Below are 16943 nucleotides of genomic sequence, written 5' to 3'. Positions count from 1 at the left end.
CTCCCTCCTTGGAGCTTCTGCTCCCCCAGCCTCTTCTCGTGGGGGTGGGGCTCACCCCTGTCCTCTCCTTTCTCCCTGGCCTGGGCGGCCTCTGGGTGTAGCAGAGAGAAGTTGGGATGAGGAGTAAGCCTGCTTGATGGTTTGAGCGCAGTTGGGCCCTCTGTGAGAGTCAGGCGGACATAGCTCCTCCTGAGCCTCGGTTTCCGGGGGACAATGAGAAGGGACCATGTTTGCCTGGGTCCAGCCGGCAGTGAGGCGTGCCCCATAAACGTCTCCACGGCCTCTGGAAGCTCCGTGGCTAGATCCCTCTCTGGTTATGGAAGCCCCCAGCTGTTTTCCACAGCCTATCCGCCCCACAGGAGCAACTGGGGTCGAGCGGTTTGGCTCCCGGGCTCCTGGAACGGGCAGGCACCTGGGGCTGCTGAGCAGTCTGCTAGCAGGGGCCTGGGCGCTGCCCCTGGGCCTCGGGTGATGGGTGCTCACTCCCTCTCGGGGTGGCCCTCAGCTCTGCCTGTCTGCGAGCTCTCCCTTCCCCCTCCAGAAATCTGCTCCCTGAGGTTTCTGCAGGGCAGCGTGTTCCCCACAATGGAGGGGTGCGCCTGGATGCCCTGTGACTGCCCCCCAAAGGTCTTTAGATGGCACGTGTATCTCAAGCGGGTGCCTGAGCATTTTCGTGGTGTGCGTGGTGTGTGAGGGGGTAGGAGTTGGGGGTGGGGCAGGGCGTAGGCTCAGATGAGGAGGCAGGCTAGGTGGACATCTGCTCAGGGAGAGAGATTGGGGTAGAAGAATGGGCTCACTGAAGGAAAAGGGGGCTCAGAGGAGAGGTGGGCACCAGAGGGAACAAGGATTCAATGAGGTAGACAGACTTGGTGAGGGCGGCCGTGTCTCGGAGAGCCTGGGGGCAGAGGGAGCTGGTGGAACAGAGAGAGGGTGGGTTTCAGATGGGGGAGGGCGCAGACCCAGACCAGGGGGTGAAGGCTCAGTTGGGGGGCAAGGGGCAGAAGGGAGGGCCAATTTGGGGAGCGGTTGCACACAGAGGCCACTGCAGCCCAGGGAGGGAGCCGGCTGTGCCTGCGGAGGTGACAGCAGAACAAAGCCCCAGGAGCAGCCTGGACCCCTGCAGCTCCTTCTCAGCTGACAGACCCCAAGCTAATTATCATTAATGAGCAGCTGGGCCCAGTTCCCTGGGATTTGTACTGGCAGCGACAATCAGCACATCAGCACCTCTGCGGAGGGCAGCAGGCGCTAGCCTTCCAGGGGGCGGCAATTCAGGGAGCCATGGGCCTGAGAAGGTGTAGTTTTGCCTTCCCTGCAGATTAGGAGATAGTTGGAGGGCAATCTCCACTGGAGGCAGGGGGCAGGCATCAATTATCCATCCTAGGTCAGGGCCAGGGGAGAGGGCCCTGGGGAGGGGACAGGGGTTGTAGCCCTTAAAATCCCTAGGATGTTAGGCTGGCAGCCCCTTAGATCTCGTGGCTAGCTGCGCATTGCAGAGGTGATGGACTAGGACAGAGAGGGGTAGTGTGTTGCTCAAGGTCACACAGCACAACAGAATGACTTGTTGGGCCTGTCTGTGCCGGACACCCTCCAAAATGCTTCACTAAATCCTCACCACCAACGCCACGTGGTGACTGCTATTATTAACCCCATTTTACAGATAAAGAGACAAAGGCACTGAGAAGTCAACAGCCAGGAAGTCCCACAGCTGGGATGTGAACCCAGTCACCCTGGCTGGCCCCTGCAGGGTAGTAGCGCTAAGGAGCTCTCAGACTCGGGCTTCCCCCGGCCACAGGGGCTGACAGTGTCCCTCCCCCCCCCTCCCCTCTCTGCAGGGATGCCGGTTTGTTTGGTGCCCCCGGCAGGGTTGGGAGGTGAGACTTAAGTATAAATAAATAAATAGGGAGCAGATGGTGGTGGTGGGGGGGTGGGCCAGGGAGGGGCAGGGCCGGGGCCTCCTGCTTGTCCCTGGGAAAACACTGTTGGCCGGAGCAAATGGATTCCAGACTCGGGGCCCAGGAGCTGCCTCCCCAGGCCGGCTCTGCTGTCTGCTGGTTCGGACATGGCCCAGCCCTTGGAGAAATGGTGCACGGGGGCCCTGAGTCCTAGGTTCTGCCCATCTCTCATTTGCTTCTCTTCTTCCCGTGAAGCCGCCCCGAGCACATGGCTTTACCACTGTGTGTGCCTCCATTTCCCCACCCTTTGAAGGAGAGGAAAAAGACAGTGGAAGGCCGTGGTCAAGGGCCGACTCCTCAGGGCTCTGGGCAGCCTTTGTTGGAGAACGGCTCAGAGTATGGAGGAGGACACGGGCATTTGTGTCTTTCATTTCACAGCAACCACTCAACAGAGATCCGTTCTGAGTCCATTCAGTGCCCGGCACTCTGCCGCCCTCAAGGCTGGCACAGTAACCAGAGTGCGGTTTTTCTCTGTCACTCCAGCAGCTGGCCGAGTGACTACTAGTAATAAACACTTGTCCCTGAATGAACGGATGAGTAAGAGGATGTCAGAGGAAACGAAGTGCTGCCAGTGGAACCTGCACCCTTGGGGCGACGGGGGAAGAGGACAAAAGATAATGTGGGTGAACAGCAACAAGGAACAGACAGCCCTCTACATTCACGGGTTCTGCATCCACAGATTCAACCAAATGCAGATTTTAAAAACTTCCAACCCTGGCTGGTGTGGCTCAGTGGATTGAGCTCCGGCCTTTGGATCAAAGGGTAGGTGGTTCGATTCCCAGTCAGGGCACATGCCTGGGTTGCAGGCCAGGTCCCTGGTGGGGGGCATGTGAGAGGCAACCACACATTGATGTTCCTCTCCCTCTCTTTCTGTCTCCCTTCCCCTCTACAAATCAATAAATAAAATCTTAAAAAAAAACTTCCAGGAAGTTGATCCCTAAACAATATAGTATAAGAACTCTTTATATAGCATTTACATTGTATTAGGTATTGTAAATAATCCAGAGATGATTTAAAGTATATGGGAGGGTATATGTAAGTTTTATGCAAATACGGCACCATTTTATTTACGGGACTTGAGCATTGGAGGATTTTGGTATCCTCGGGGGTCCTGGAACAAATTTCAGATGCTGAGGGAGGACTGTATTAAATAACAATAAGCCCAAAGTGAGAAAGTCATTGTTTTTCAATATCTCCCAGTCCTTCTGCTAGGCCAAGGAGGAAGTCCCCACGGATGCCCATAACCTCTTTCTAATACCGGTGGGGTTCCCTCTCTCTTCCTTTCCCCTTTTAAAAAAGTTTCTTTTTCAATTACAGTTTACATTCAATATTATTCTGGATTAGTTTCAGGTGTACAGCATAGTGGTTCGACAATATTCTTTACAAAGTGTTCCCCCCAATATTGAATCAATTTCCTTTTTTAAAAAATTGAATTTATTGGGCTGACATTTGTTTGCAAAACCACGCAGGTCTCAAGTGTGGTTTCACGCAACTCAAGAAAACATCCTCTTGCACACGTGTGCCTCATCACAGGCGTGCCCCTCGCCCCAGGCAAAGTGTCTTTTCATCCCCGTTTTTGCCCCCGTGGCCCACCTCCGCCTACTCCAGCCTCCTTCCCTCTGGCTGCCACCACACTGCTATGTGTCTGTGGGATGTGTATACGTGCGTTTTGGCGAATCCTTCCTTTCATCCAGCCCTAACAGCCCTCCCCTCTGACAGCTGCCAGTCCATTCCATGTGTCCACACCTCTGTGTCTATTCTGTTCATCAGTTTACTCTGTTTATCAGAGTCCACATATAAGTGAGATCATATGGTATTTGTCTTTCTCTGACTGGCTTATTTCACTTAGCATAATGTTCTCTAGGTCCATCCATATTGTCACAAAAGGTAAGAGTTCCTTTTTTACAGCTGTGTGGTATTCCCTTGTGTAAACGTACCACAGTTTTTCACCCACTTGTCTGCTGATGGGTGCTGATTTGAAGAGAGCTGGTCTTGGGCTCAGAGCTCCTACAGACAACCGTATCCAGCTCGGATTTGAGGATGTTATTTTGTTTCCACTTTATTCATGTTGGTCAGTTACTTTTTAGTTGTGGTAAGGAATTCTGATTGTTCATGTACGTTTGGACATTGCTGGTGGGAGGCACTCTGGTCTTGGAGAGACTCTGGAGGTCTCTCCAGATGCTTGGCACTTCCTGATGCAGCGGGGGTTTGGCAGCAGGGCGGCAATGGGGGCCCAGCTGAAAAGGGGCATGAGGAAGCTCGAGGTGGTGACGGATGCTCTGTGCATCGACTGAGGTGGTGGTTACGTGGGTGTGTATGTGTGTCAGAACATGTTGCACTGTGCACTTTCAGTGGGCGTACTTTATTGTTTGTAAATGAAACTTCAGTAAAGTTCATGTAAAAACATGAATTTAAGTCGGCCTCTCCAGGCTGACTTAAGATGTTATACACATGTGTACTGTGCGCTTAAGGTATTAAGTACAGACACCGTGTGGGTGTGACGGAAGCCATGAGCCTGTCCACGACACGGTGAATCTGGGAAGCACCGAGTCCACACATAAATGGATAGCAGGAGGCAGAACGAGTGTACAAACGGGTAACTGAGTAAATCAGCGCACATCTACCCCACCTACAGCAACGAGTCCATTCTACACGGCCCCGGCTCGTTGGGTGGCCCTGATCGGGGGTTGTCTCGGCTCCCAAGGCACCTGTGATGGGGTCCTCACTACCTCAAGTCATAGTCCTCTGCACTGTCTGGTCACTGGCACCGTGTGAAAGACTTTTCCTCACATTGAGTTGATCTTCCTGGTGACCCCCTGCCCTCTGCTGCTCCACCGGCACATCCGCTTCCCCACCTGGGGACAGCCCCCATGCGGCCTCTCCCAGTCTGCTCCTCCGTGGGTTCTTCACCCCAGAGGCTTGGCCGCTCTGTCCACCAGCTTCTGCCCACACATCGTGCTGAGGCAGCGGGACAAAGGCAAGTATACAGGCAAATAAGAAGTATAGTTATAAGCCGTGAAGGAGAAAACAGGGTAAGAATAGTGGAAAGACCACAGGAGGGATGAAGAGGCAGGAGAAACCTAAGGAGTTGACATTGAGCTGAGTCCTGAAGGATGCGAAGGGGCTGGAAGAAGCAGAGGAAGGGCACTCCAGCAGAGGCAAGAGCATGTGCAAAGGCCTTGAGGTCAGAAAGCTTTTGAGAACTGCGAGACAACCAGCCTGGCTGGAGTGGGATGAGCTGGGGAAGGGCAGGCCATCAGGGCATTGATGGTGAGGGGCCTGGCATTGCTTTCTTTTTAAAAAATTATTATTATTTATTTTTAATCCTCATTCAAGAATATATTTATTAATTTTAGAGAGAGAGGAAAGGAGAGAGAGAGAGAAAAACATCAATGTGAGAGAAAAACATCAATTGACTCCCTCCCGTACACACTCTGACTGGGGATCGAACCTGCAACCTAGGTGCGTGCCCTGGCCAGGGATTGAACCCCCACCCTTTCCAATGTACAGGATGACACTCCAACCAACTGAGCCACCCAGCCAGGGCTGGAATTATGTCCTACCACCTACTAGGTCCCTGCCAAGCAGACGATGCCCTCCTGTCTTGCCTTGTCACCTGCCAGCCCCAGCTCTTGTCCCACCCGGCCTGCCCCACCCTGCTGGCCTCTTTGCTGTTTCTTGGACTCTCCAAGCAGGCTCCCACCTCCGGGCCCTTGCATGTGCTGTTCCTTCTGCTTGAAACACACTTCCTTCTGAAACCCACAGGCCTCCTTTCCTCTCTGTCGAGGTCAATGCTCTCTCCCTAGAGAGGCCCAACCACCTTAAAGAAACTGATATTTCCTAGGTCATTCTTTCTCTTTCGCCTACTTTTCCCTCATAGCACTTATCACGGGATATTGCATTTTGCACTTTATTCATACTTCGTGTGCGTGTTCCTTCCTGTCTCCCCTGAGAAGAAGACAGGAGTTTCCATCTGCTCTGTACCCTGATGGCCCCAGTGCCTGGGACGGTGCCGGGCACCCAGTAGATGCCTGGTACCAGTGTGCAGCGTGAACATCCAGGGAGGTGTGTGAAGGGTGGGAGGGGCAGACACTCCTGCCAGTCCTCTCTGTGGCCCCTCGGTCCCCTCTCTGGGCATGGCTTCTCTCCCCTCCTGCCCTCACCCCACCAACCCTCATGGGCATGACGGGCTAGTGAAGCTCGTCTCTCGGGGAGAGGTTTCCAGATGTGGGCAGACCCTCCTCCTCCCCTATCCTCCCCTACAGGCCTGATGGGAGCCATGACTGCAGAGTCCTGCTGTCCACAGGGAGTTCTCAACAGACCAGGGCCCTGGGGGCAGACCCACGCTGGGCGTCCCAGGGCAAGCCTGCTCCTGGTCCCTGCGTCTCCATCTGGAAAGACCTGAGACTAACGGGAGTGACGAGCCCTTGGGAAGTCACTGTGCTTGTCTCTGCTTACAGACAAGGAAACTGAGGCTCAGAGAGGTAACTCTGTCTCCAGGACAGCTGGAGCCACAGTGCCCTCCCCTGTAAAATGAGGACAATAACCCTTCCCTCCTAAGGTGGTCGTGAGGATTAAATGAGTTAAATAAAGTCTTTAATAAGCACTTAGTAGGGCCTGGCACACAGCAGGCGCTCAGGAAATGTTGGTTACTATAGCTGTTGTTCCCAGGGGTGAGCTTGCTTACCAAGGTCCTCTGGGCAGTAGGTGGAAAAGCCAAGATTCAAACCCAGCTCTGGACTAAAGTACCTAACTCCCCCTCACTTCCACAAAATAACAATACTAGTACTGACAATAACAACAACGACAACAGTAACAGTAACAGCGCCATCAACAACAGTATTTTCCATTCCGTTTGGCAGCTCTCAGGGTCAGCACGAGGTTATCAGGTGGCAGCACCTGCCCCGCGCCCGCAGCCAGCACCACGTGCACGGATTCCTCCCGCCCTCCGGCTTCCTCCGCAGGGGCAGGTGGGCAGCCCCACCACTCCCGTGGGGGCGCCCCCAGTCTCGCCGCCTCGGGGGCCAAGCGGGGACCTGAGGGGCGCGGACAGCCCCCCGGGGCAGGCGAGCGTGGCTCCGGGCTCTGGAAGGAGCGGCGCGGCCTGGAAGATATTACACGGCTGTCGGCCGGGGGGCGTCGCTCGGAGTTCCGGAGGGGGTCCCGGCGGCGGACGCGCCGGGCGAGGGGACGGCCCCGCCACAAAGCGCGCTTTGTTCTGCGCTCCCCCCGGGAGCTGGAACCAATGGATTGGCGGCAGCTGAGGTCATCTGTCAGGCAGAGCCGGGGGTCAGGCCCGCGGAAGGGGCCCCGAGGGCGGGCGGGGCGGATGAGCCGGCGGGTCGGTGTGTGCGGGCCCATTAACCAGGCTGCCCTCGCCAGGGGCTCTGCGGCAGGTCGCTGCTCCTCTAGAGGCCTCGTTCCATCCATCCATCTGTCCCACAGGAAAGGTCATTCTGTCCGCCTCTCGACACTCCTGAGCCAAGGACGAAGGGATGACGATGGTGGCGGTGGAGAGAGAGGCTCCGCAGTGAGCGAACGCTCCCCACCTTCCTGTTGTGTGGAAGCGCTGCCGTCGGGATCGGGGACCCCGAGGCTGGCAGCAAACGTGGCTGGTAAGCACACAGCACCTGTGTCTGGTCCAGGGGAGTCAGAGCCTCTTCCTGGCCCCTGCTTTGTCGCCAGATGCCAGGTTGGTCTGCCTTTTGCCAGGGCTGCTAGGCAGAGCTGTCAAACCTGAGTCCTTGAAGAACATCTGGGTGGGGGTCTGTTCCAGCGCAGAGCAGGGCTAGGACCCCTTCCCCAGCTGCCTGCCTAGATGTTTTTTCTGACTGGAGGTACATCTGGTCTGAAAACTTTCCTCCACTCCCCATAAAACTAGATTCCACTTATTCCTTCATTCACGCCCCTCAGCCTGTGCCTCTGTGTTCCCATCCACGTCATGAGACAATTAGGCTTCTAAATACTCCACACAGGGTCCCCTGGGGGCTGGGAGAAGGCAATCAAGTCCAAGGAGCCCCAGCAATTGCCCAAAATATTTGTATTTCTGTGTGTGTGTATGTGTGTGTGTGTTTCTGGAGAAAGGGCTTATGGCTTTCTTAGGATTCTCAACTGCCTCGATGACCCAAAAAAGGCTAAGAAGCACTGGTTGTGTGTAGAGAGGGCAAGAAGCCCCCCAAACTCTGCCACTCTGGAAAACAATGTGCCAGTACCTTAGAAGTTGCAGATTGAAGCCAGGCTGGTGTGGCTCAGTGGATTGAGTGCCAGCTTGGGAACCAAAATGTTGCCAGTTCGATACCAAGTCAGGGCACATGCCTGGGTTGCAGCCCCGGTCCCCAGTATGGGGCGCATGAGAGACAAACACACATTAATGCTTCTCTCCCTCTCTTTCTCCCTCTCTTCCTCTCTCTCTGAAAATAAATAAATAAAATCTTTTAAAAAAAGGAGTTACAAATTGAGCTATGTATTTGGCCAGGCTGTCCAATCCTAGGTGCACAGTTCAGAGAACACAGAGAGTGATGGGTGAAGGTGTTCACAGCAGCAAAATAACCGTAAACCCTCAAATGTCCATCAATAGGAGAATGACTAATCAATGGTTATATCCAGACTACGGAACACCATGCAGCAATGAAAAGAATAAGCTCAACCTGAATGGAACTCATTCATTCAACAGGTATTTATCGAACCCTTACTACGTACTATTCATTGTTTTGAGCCCTGGGCCTGCAGTGGTAAACAAGACAGACCAAGTCCTGTCTCAAGAAGTTACATTTCAGTGGGCGAGAGAGTCGTCAACAGACACAGAAGATGATTTCATGGTGTGTGATCGAGGCCAGGAAGAAAGTCTGACTGAGTACGGTGATGGACTGACAGGGACGGGGCTGTTTTAGACGGTGAGGTCAAGGACGGCCCCTCTGAGGAGGCGGCGGGAATGAGAGAGACTGAGGAGGCACTCATGAGGGAGATGGCTGGGGCGCGATGACAGGGAAGAAATGCAATCTGCGAAAAAATGTGTAAAAGAAAAGCTCACCCACACTAACACCACTAGAAAAAGTTCTGGAAGGAGATTTGCCAAATTAGTGAAGGTGATTGTCCCAACCATGGAGGCAAAGGGACAACCAGGACTAGGACTCATGGTGGACTCCAGCTTGCCTCTAATATTTTAATTTTAAATGTTTAATTACTTAGCATTTTACTATCGTAATGTCTTAAAGGTGAATATTCACATATAACTTATGAAATTCCAAAAGTGTATAAAGCTACCACGGTGAAGAGGGTTGGTTCCCGGCAGTGAGGGGATGAAGGGGTCCCTACACACTGCCTTTCACTGGACCCAAGCTGCTGGGGGCAGTGGTTTGTTTGGGGAGGGGACACATCTTTGGATCAGGGGAGCCCGTAAGAGACATGTGGCTCAGCCTGGAGAATCTGGATGCTTTTTGGAGGAGGTGCCACCTTTGCTGAGCCCGAGACTGGCTGGCCCAGCACCCCCAGACTACAAGACAGGCCTGGAGAAGTCATGACATGTCCACTGGCACAGCGCGAGAGTAGTTAGAATACAGAGAACCTGGAACTAGAAACTCCCAGCTCAGTCTCCTCATGCCTGGACTCTCTGCTTCTCTGGGTAACTGATGGGTCTTCTCTCAGCCGGCCCCTCTGCCCACCCGCTTCCCATAGCCCGGTGGGCTCTCGGCCCAGCCTGGCTCTAGCAGGCCGGGAAGCATCGCCACCTGCTGGCTGAAGAGGGAAACGCAGCTTTCAGCCTCCACTGAGAGCAAAGAGGTTTCACCTTTCAAAACCCACCTCCTCTTCCTTACGAATGACCAACCCCTCTGGGTCCAAGTCTCTTCTGCAACCCCCGAAGTGTCTAGCAGGGCCGCTAGTGTTGCCTTCTTGAATCTTATCTTCAAGAAGAAAAAACCTTTTCAGGAAGGGGCAACCATTGTGTCACTAGCCAATCGAGCTGGTGGCATCTCCTGACAGCATGGTCTACAAACCATGTCCTCCGATTCCTGACCCTTGCTACCAACCTTGGGGATAGACAGTCCATTCGACAGCTTGGAAAAAGCCCCCAGGGAGGGGCTTGTCCGATGTCACAGTGGAACGTGTACGAGCTGACCCTAGAACACAGATGATTAGGGAGCCAGCCTAATGAGGGTGGAGAGGGTGTCACCACGTTTGGTGACACAGTCTAGATCAGAAAGTCTCAGTTTATGGCCCCCAGCCAGCAGCAGCAGCAACAGTACCTGGGAACTTGTTAGAAAAGCAAATTCTCTTCCCTCACCGGTGTGGCTCAGGGTTGGTTGGGCATCATCCCTCAAAGCTAAAGGTCACTGGTTTGATTCCGGGTTAGAGCATGTCTTGGGGATTGGAGGGTATATAAGAGGTAACCGATCAATGTTTCTCTCCGTCTCTTTCTCCACCCCTTACCCTCTCTCTAAAACTAAGTAAATAAAATCTTTTTTTTAAAGCAAATTCTCAGGTCCCACCCAGACCTACTGAATTAGAAACTCTGGGGGCGGGGCCCAGCCGTCTGTTTTACAAAGTCTGAGGCTTTTTTAGCCAGTCTGAGAACCCGAACCATTGGTCTACAGCAACCACACCCGTTTTTACTAAATAAACTTTTATTTTGGAATGATTTTCAGTGTACGGGAAAGTTGCCGAGACAGTACGGAGAATTCCCAGCCCACCCCCACTTCACCATCTTACGTGGGACTAAGTCGTCGAAGCTCAGAGACTATCATTTGTTATTGCCACTACAATCCAGGCCTAGTTGAACTTCCAGTTTCCCACTCCTTTTTTGGTTCTGAGGATCCAATCCAGGGTATCACACTGCATTTAGGAGTACATTCCTTTTAAATTCTATCGGTCACGTTGGTCAGCTTTCCCTGGGACAGAGAATGGGTGGGAGAGCTGCTGCCTTCATTACTGAACTATGGAGACCAAGGCTTGAACATGCCAAGTGACCGACATCCCTTAGCAGGGCAGGGCAGGGCAGGGCAAACAGGGCCCGCCTCACTCTGTGCCCTTCCTCTAAGTCTCCCCTTCCCCCCAGGACTCTGGGACTCTTTGGAATGTCCCACCTGGCCTACCCCATCTCACCAGTACAGATAACGAGATGCCCCTCCTGGAGTGGGCCCAGCCCTGGGAGAAATCCAGCCCCTGCCCAATCGACTCTTCCCTAGATTTGAGGCTGGAACAATGCGTAGTGATTTCAGCCTGGACAGAGAGAGCCCCTGCCTGTGCAAGAGAGAGAGAAACACTGCCATTTGCCTATGCAGATAATGTATGAAAGATGAAAAAGGCCACATTATTTTCAGTTTCTCCAAGGGGAATAGTCTGTTTCCCTACCCCTTGGATCTGGACCAGCCTTATGATGTGCTCTGATCAAAAGAACTTAGCAGAAGTGACGTTGTACCAATTCTGGGCCTAGAACTCAAGAAGCTCACAGCTTCTACTCTCATCCTCTTGGAATCCTGAGGCCGTCATGTGACCGTGCCTGAGCTAGCCGCCTGCTGGAGAAGCCACATGGAGAACTAGTCACCCAGCCAACAGCCCGCCAACTGCCAGACAAGTGAGTTAGAACATCCTGGACAGATCCGAGGTGACAGCTGATTGATTGCATGCAGACCCAGGAGTCCACCTTAGGTGACATCAGAACTGGCCAGATGAACCCAGTCCAAACTGCCACTACGCAGAATTGTGGGCAAATAAATGACGTGTTTTTAGCTGCTAAGTTTGGGGATGGTATGTTACACAGCAAAGGCTAACTGATAACAATTACTCATTTCTCTCTCGGTAGTGGGGCTCCATTTTGTTTCAGGAGGCAGGGTGCCAGTCCCAGGAGCTGGGATGTGATTGGTCCACTCAATTGTGACAATTCTGTTCCCTGCTGTCTTAGCTTTCTTTGCATCTAGGGGAAACAATGGTTGCTGGTTTGGGCCAAGGAAACCTAAGTGGAAATATGCAGGGGAGAGAGCAGGAAAAAGACCTCTGAGAAAGGTTTGGCTTTACGATAGAAGTGGACAGTCCAGCTGGCTCGGCCCTTCCTTCACCCCCACTACTTGCTTCCTGGAACAGAGCCATGATCCCTGGAGGCACAGCAGCCGTCTTGTGACCATGAAGCAACCAGTAATGAGGGAAGGCTGAAAGGACCACAGAGATGTGTGCCGCACCTTGGCCCAGTTGTTAAGTCAGTGCTGGTAGTCACCTGCCTCTAGAATTGATGCTCTATGGAAACAACTTTCTCCTGGCTGAAATAGGTTTTCCCTTGCTTAGAGCTCAATGTGTCCCACATAACTGGATACACAAAGAGGAAAATGCAGAAGGATCCTTGCCCTTGGTACTCTGGAGCCTGCAGCCTGTGGTTCTCCAAACCCATCTCCTTTCTCATTTCATCCTCTCAGTAACCCCTCAAAAGCGAAGACATGGCCCATTTTCACAGGGGTGGGAACTGGGCCTCCCACACTGTTCAGCAGTGAGTCCAAGGTCTTGCAGTTAACAAAGAGGGTGCTTGGCGCCAGACCCTCTTCCTTCCAGGCACAAAGAGAATGCCCCTCTGCTACACCTTTTGCATGGCCCCGCCCACTGGAGTCCAGGTGTGTTTTTTGGGCTTTCGGGAGTGTTGGCAGGTGGCAAGGAGCCTGCTATTGCAAGTCTGGTGTGGAAGCACCCAGGTACACCCTTAGGTCCGACATGGTGGACTGGACAAGCTTGGCAGGGATGGTCTCTCGCTGTAGCTGCTGGTAGGCCGCGTAACGGTGACAGCCCCCGAAGGAGTAGAAGTAGTCACCACCCTGGGCTCCTTTGATCCAGAGGACATCAATGGGGGGCACGCTGTCTGGGTCCTCCTGGAGAGAAGGGGGCACAGGGTGCATGAGTATGGAACAATGCCCGACAGTTTTCAAGGCAGACTTTGCTGGCCTATGCTGAGTTCCCACAGGGGCACAGAGTGGCTCATGCCAGCTTGTGGGAAACACTGTCCGTTACCCAGGAGTTCTGTGAGTTGGTTGACATCACCTTGGTAGCTTGCAATCCAGCCATGGTGAGAGTATTTACACCAGAGCAATGGGCAGATGCTACAAATGTGGACTTTTCCTCCCTGGAAACCAGCTTGTTAAACATTTATCAACACACCACGTGCACAGATATCTGCATATATGTACACACACACCACACATCCCTCTGGCACTACTCTAGACTCAGGGCATCCGGTGCAGCCAGGATGAGACAGACACAGCCCCTGCCTTCACAGGCTTCAGTCTAGCGGGACAAATGGAACAAAGAAGTGAGTGTCAGAGAGAGAAATGCTAGGAAGACAATAACGCAGGTGGCCGTGCCACGGATGGGGGTCCACAGGCCTCTCTGAGGTGACAATGGAGCGGAGAACTGCACATAGAGAAGCCCACGTGGAAAGATAGAGAGTCGGGATAGTTTAGAACAAGAGCCTGACGGCCACGTTCAAATCTCAGCTCTGCCACTTAACAGCTATGCGACCTTGGACAACTAATCTCTTTGTGCCTAAGTTGCCCCGTCTATCAATGGCACATGCAAAGCGCTCAAGGATAGATGTGAGGGAAGATCACTCCGGGCAGAGGAAACAACGAGAGCAAAAGGCCTGAGGCCGGAACAAGTTGACCGTATCGGAGGCGTGGCAAAAACGCCAGCTGACCAGAGGACACTCAAGGGGGGGCTGCGCAGAAGAAGAAGTCCTAAAAGTTGGCAGGAGCCAGCCCATGCGGGCTGGTTTCTAAGAGCGGTGGGGGGGGGGGGGGGGGGGGGGGGCTGGAGCATTTTAAACAGGGGAGGGTGACGGACCTAATGAACATTATGTGAGGTTGTAGAGGAAAGCGGGCTCGGTGGGGCGGACAAGGGCAAAAGCAGGGAGGGCAGGGACGAGGCCTCAGCAAGGGTTCAGCGGAAGACGCTGGCCTGGGGGAAGGGTAGCGGGGAAAGGGGGAGGCGGACAAGGCTGGGGCATGTTTAGGGGGCAGACCTGAGGCGACTGGCGGAAGGGGTAAATGTGAGGAGAAGAGGAGGAGAGTCTAAGTGGAGTTCCTGCTCCGGGCCTGCAGCCAGCTGGAGCGTGGGTGGTCCTCCAAGTAGGGAAGACCCGAGGTGCGGCTGGGTGGGGGTAGCGCACACAGGCTGGGGAGACCACATTAAGTGGGAGCTGCTTGGAAGTCTTCCCTCCACTGGCCCATGGGTTCTTCCTTATGCTGCTTTGATGGATTCATTTATCCACTGATTCCAGAAATGATTATTAAGCAGTTATGAGCAGTTATGAGCCAGGGCTCTGGAAACAGGCAAACCTGAGTTTCAATCTCAGCTCCTCCAAAGAGCGGCAGGGGGACCCTGAGCAAGTGGCCTTGTGTCCCTGAGCATCGTCCCTAACTGGTACCATGGGAGTGAGACGCGCCCATGGGGCTGCTGGTGAAGGGTTCGGAAGCTGATGCAGGGAGGCACGGAACGCGGCCTGTCGGGCAGCGAAGCACTGATGGGGGGCAGCTGTGCTGGGTGCTGGTGGCATGGTGGGAGGTGGATGGGCAGAGTAACAGCTCCCCAAAATGGCCACATCCCGTTCCCTGGAGCCTGAATACATTACTTCCATGGCATGAGGGACTTGGCAGATGCGATTAAGGATCTTGACAAGGGAGATGCTACTGGCTTTGAAGACAGAGCAAAGATGCTATGAGCCAAGGAATGGGGTGGCCTCCAGAAGCTGGGAAAGGCAAGGAAACGGATTCTCCCCGAGAGACTCCAGAAAGGAACGCAGCCCTGCTGACAACTTGATGTCAGCCCAATGAGACCCATTTTGGATTTCTGACTAGAGAATAACAAACTGCATTGTTTTAAGCCACTAAGTTTCTGGTACTCTGTGACAAGAGGCATAGAAAACTAACTGGTTCTCGCCCTCACAGAGCATGCACTTGTAGCATGGAAGGCAGGTGTCTAAACAGCCCATTAAACCCCAGAGGGACCAGAACTATGCCGGTGGGTGGGTGTGCAGGAGGCTAGGGGCCCACAGAAGGCCCCTAACCCAGGAGGGGCCATCAAGGAAGACACGGACCCTGAAACAGGAAGGCTGAGGGGTCAGAACTAATAAAGAAGAGAGGGAAGAGTGTTCCCAGCAGGGTGGGCAAGACCAGACCTTCCATGGACAGCCAGGCACTGTGCTAGTGCAGAGGAAACAGCCAAGATATGACTTCACATAAGGTGGGCCAGACAAGGAAACACCAACAAATAAATGTATAATGTAATTCCACATGGACATCGGTGCTTCACGGGGAGATACCTCAGGTTAAGGGGGCAGAGAGAGAGGCCAGGGCTTCATTAGCCCCGGTGGACAGGGAGGCGGAGACTGAACCAAGTGCGGGCGCAGGCCCTGTAGCTGCCCGGGGAAGCAGTTCCAGGCAGTGGAGCAGCAGAGCACACCCTAGGACTGAGACACGGGGGGGAGCTGTAGAGGTGTTCGGTGCAGCCTTGGGTCTCACACGGTCACCTTCCAAGGGTCTGAGCAAAGGGGACAAGACACCACGCAGCTTAACCTGACACATGCTCCCTCCCCAAAGTTCCTGCCAGGATCCCCCCTGCATTCTCAAACATCCTCCTTCACTGACGGGGCTGACCCCATCCTCTCCCTGTTCCAGTTCAAACAAGGCCCTCCAGGTGGACAGGACATGCCGGTTCCTCTGCCACTCCCGTGCACAGCCAGAGGTGACAGCTTATCTCCAGGTAGTATGGTGGCCATGCTGCTAGGCAGTGGGGCCGGGCTGTGCCACTTTCTAAGTGACCTTGAAAAAGTTACTTAAATCCTCCCATGCCTCAGTTTCCTCTTCCAGAAAAGAGGAACAATAGTAGTATCTACCTCATAGTGTTGGCATGAAGAAGCTAAGGCACTTAAAACTGCTGCTGGGCCACTGCAAGTGCTATCTTTATGTTAGCAATCCTTATTTTAACTATCCCATCAATCCCCTGCTTGCTCAAGTGAGGCAACAGAGGCCCAGAGAGGCCCAGCCACTTGCTCAAGATCACACATCAAATATAGTGCTCCAGCGGAGCCGGGAACCAGCCCCCTCTAGCGTTCCGTTCGACCTGCCTCCTCCGGCACCCTCCCTCCGACGGGCGTCCCCGGGGCCTCACCCGGATCGTGTCCACGAGGCTCTGCACTTTGGCCGGGTCCAGCACAGACGGCAGAGGCCGGATCAGCACGCTCATTGGCACGTTGTGCACCGCGGCGATGCAGCCGGAGTGGATGCTGCCCCCCTGCGCGCCACCGCTGGGCCCGGGTCCCTCGGGCGCCCCCCTACCGGCCCCAGCCCTACTCAGTGCTCCTCCCGCTCGCAGCCCCATCGCGCTGCCACTGCTGGCCAGGCCGCCTCCTTCTTCACCCTCCCCACCCGGGACTTTAACCCGGCCGGGCCGTACCATTCCTCGCAGGCCGGCGGGGGCCCGGGTCAGGGTGCCTTTCTCCCCAGACCCAGCGGTGGTCCGGTCCCATCCCGGCTCCCCACAACACGACGTCGGCTCGGCTCGCTGGGCTCTGCGGAAGCCGTGCGGGGCTCCGGCTCTCCGCTGGGGGGCGCCTCGTCCTCTCCCCTCTGCCAAGTGAAGTCCCGGGAGTGGAAGCGCCCGGACCGGCTGACTCAGGGTGAGTCTGCAAGTCGTGGGCCTGAAGAGAGCGGGTGACGCACAGTCCGGGGTGACTCAGGCCTGCGGGGTCGGGGCGGGGACAGGGGGGCGGTGACCGAATCTGCGGAGCGAGGATGAGTCGGCAAAACCCACAGTACTTGGCCGCGGGGCAGTCAAAACCCTTCGGGTAATAGCCCTGGAGGTGATAATAATAATGACAACAGTGACTGTATGAATCTGGTGCTGTGTCAGACACTGTCCTAAACACTTTTCATGTAGACCAACGTAGTTAAACCTGGAAACAATCCTGCAGGGTAGGTAGGATTATTATCCCCTCTTTGCAGATGAGGAAACTGAGGCACG

The 16943-nt window shown here is 54.4% G+C and overlaps 1 protein-coding gene across 1 annotated transcript; it reads right to left on the bottom strand.

The window, feature by feature from the left end:
* Nucleotides 1-11333: 11333 nt before the first annotated feature.
* Nucleotides 11334-16338, bottom strand: SRXN1 (sulfiredoxin 1). Its single transcript, XM_028524331.2, has 2 exons — nucleotides 16092-16338; nucleotides 11334-12799 (listed from the first exon to the last, which is right to left on the bottom strand). The coding sequence occupies exons 1-2, from the start codon at nucleotides 16299-16301 to the stop codon at nucleotides 12596-12598; spliced, it is 414 nt and encodes a 137-aa protein (XP_028380132.1). The 5' UTR covers nucleotides 16302-16338; the 3' UTR covers nucleotides 11334-12595.
* Nucleotides 16339-16943: the final 605 nt, after the last annotated feature.

The sequence above is a fragment of the Phyllostomus discolor genome, chromosome 9 (assembly GCF_004126475.2).
Source record: "Phyllostomus discolor isolate MPI-MPIP mPhyDis1 chromosome 9, mPhyDis1.pri.v3, whole genome shotgun sequence".
Lineage (NCBI taxonomy): Eukaryota > Metazoa > Chordata > Mammalia > Chiroptera > Phyllostomidae > Phyllostomus > Phyllostomus discolor.
This window is presented reverse-complemented; position numbering and strand designations above follow the sequence as displayed.

Coding starts and splice junctions, on each gene's coding strand:
- SRXN1 (XM_028524331.2), bottom strand. CDS start 16,301: ATGGGGCTGCGAGCGGGAGGAGCACTGAGTAGGGCTGGGGCCGGTAGG. Junction 12,800..16,091: donor GCCTCGTGGACACGATCCGG/GTGAGGCCCCGG, acceptor CCTTCTCTCCAG/GAGGACCCAGACAGCGTGCC.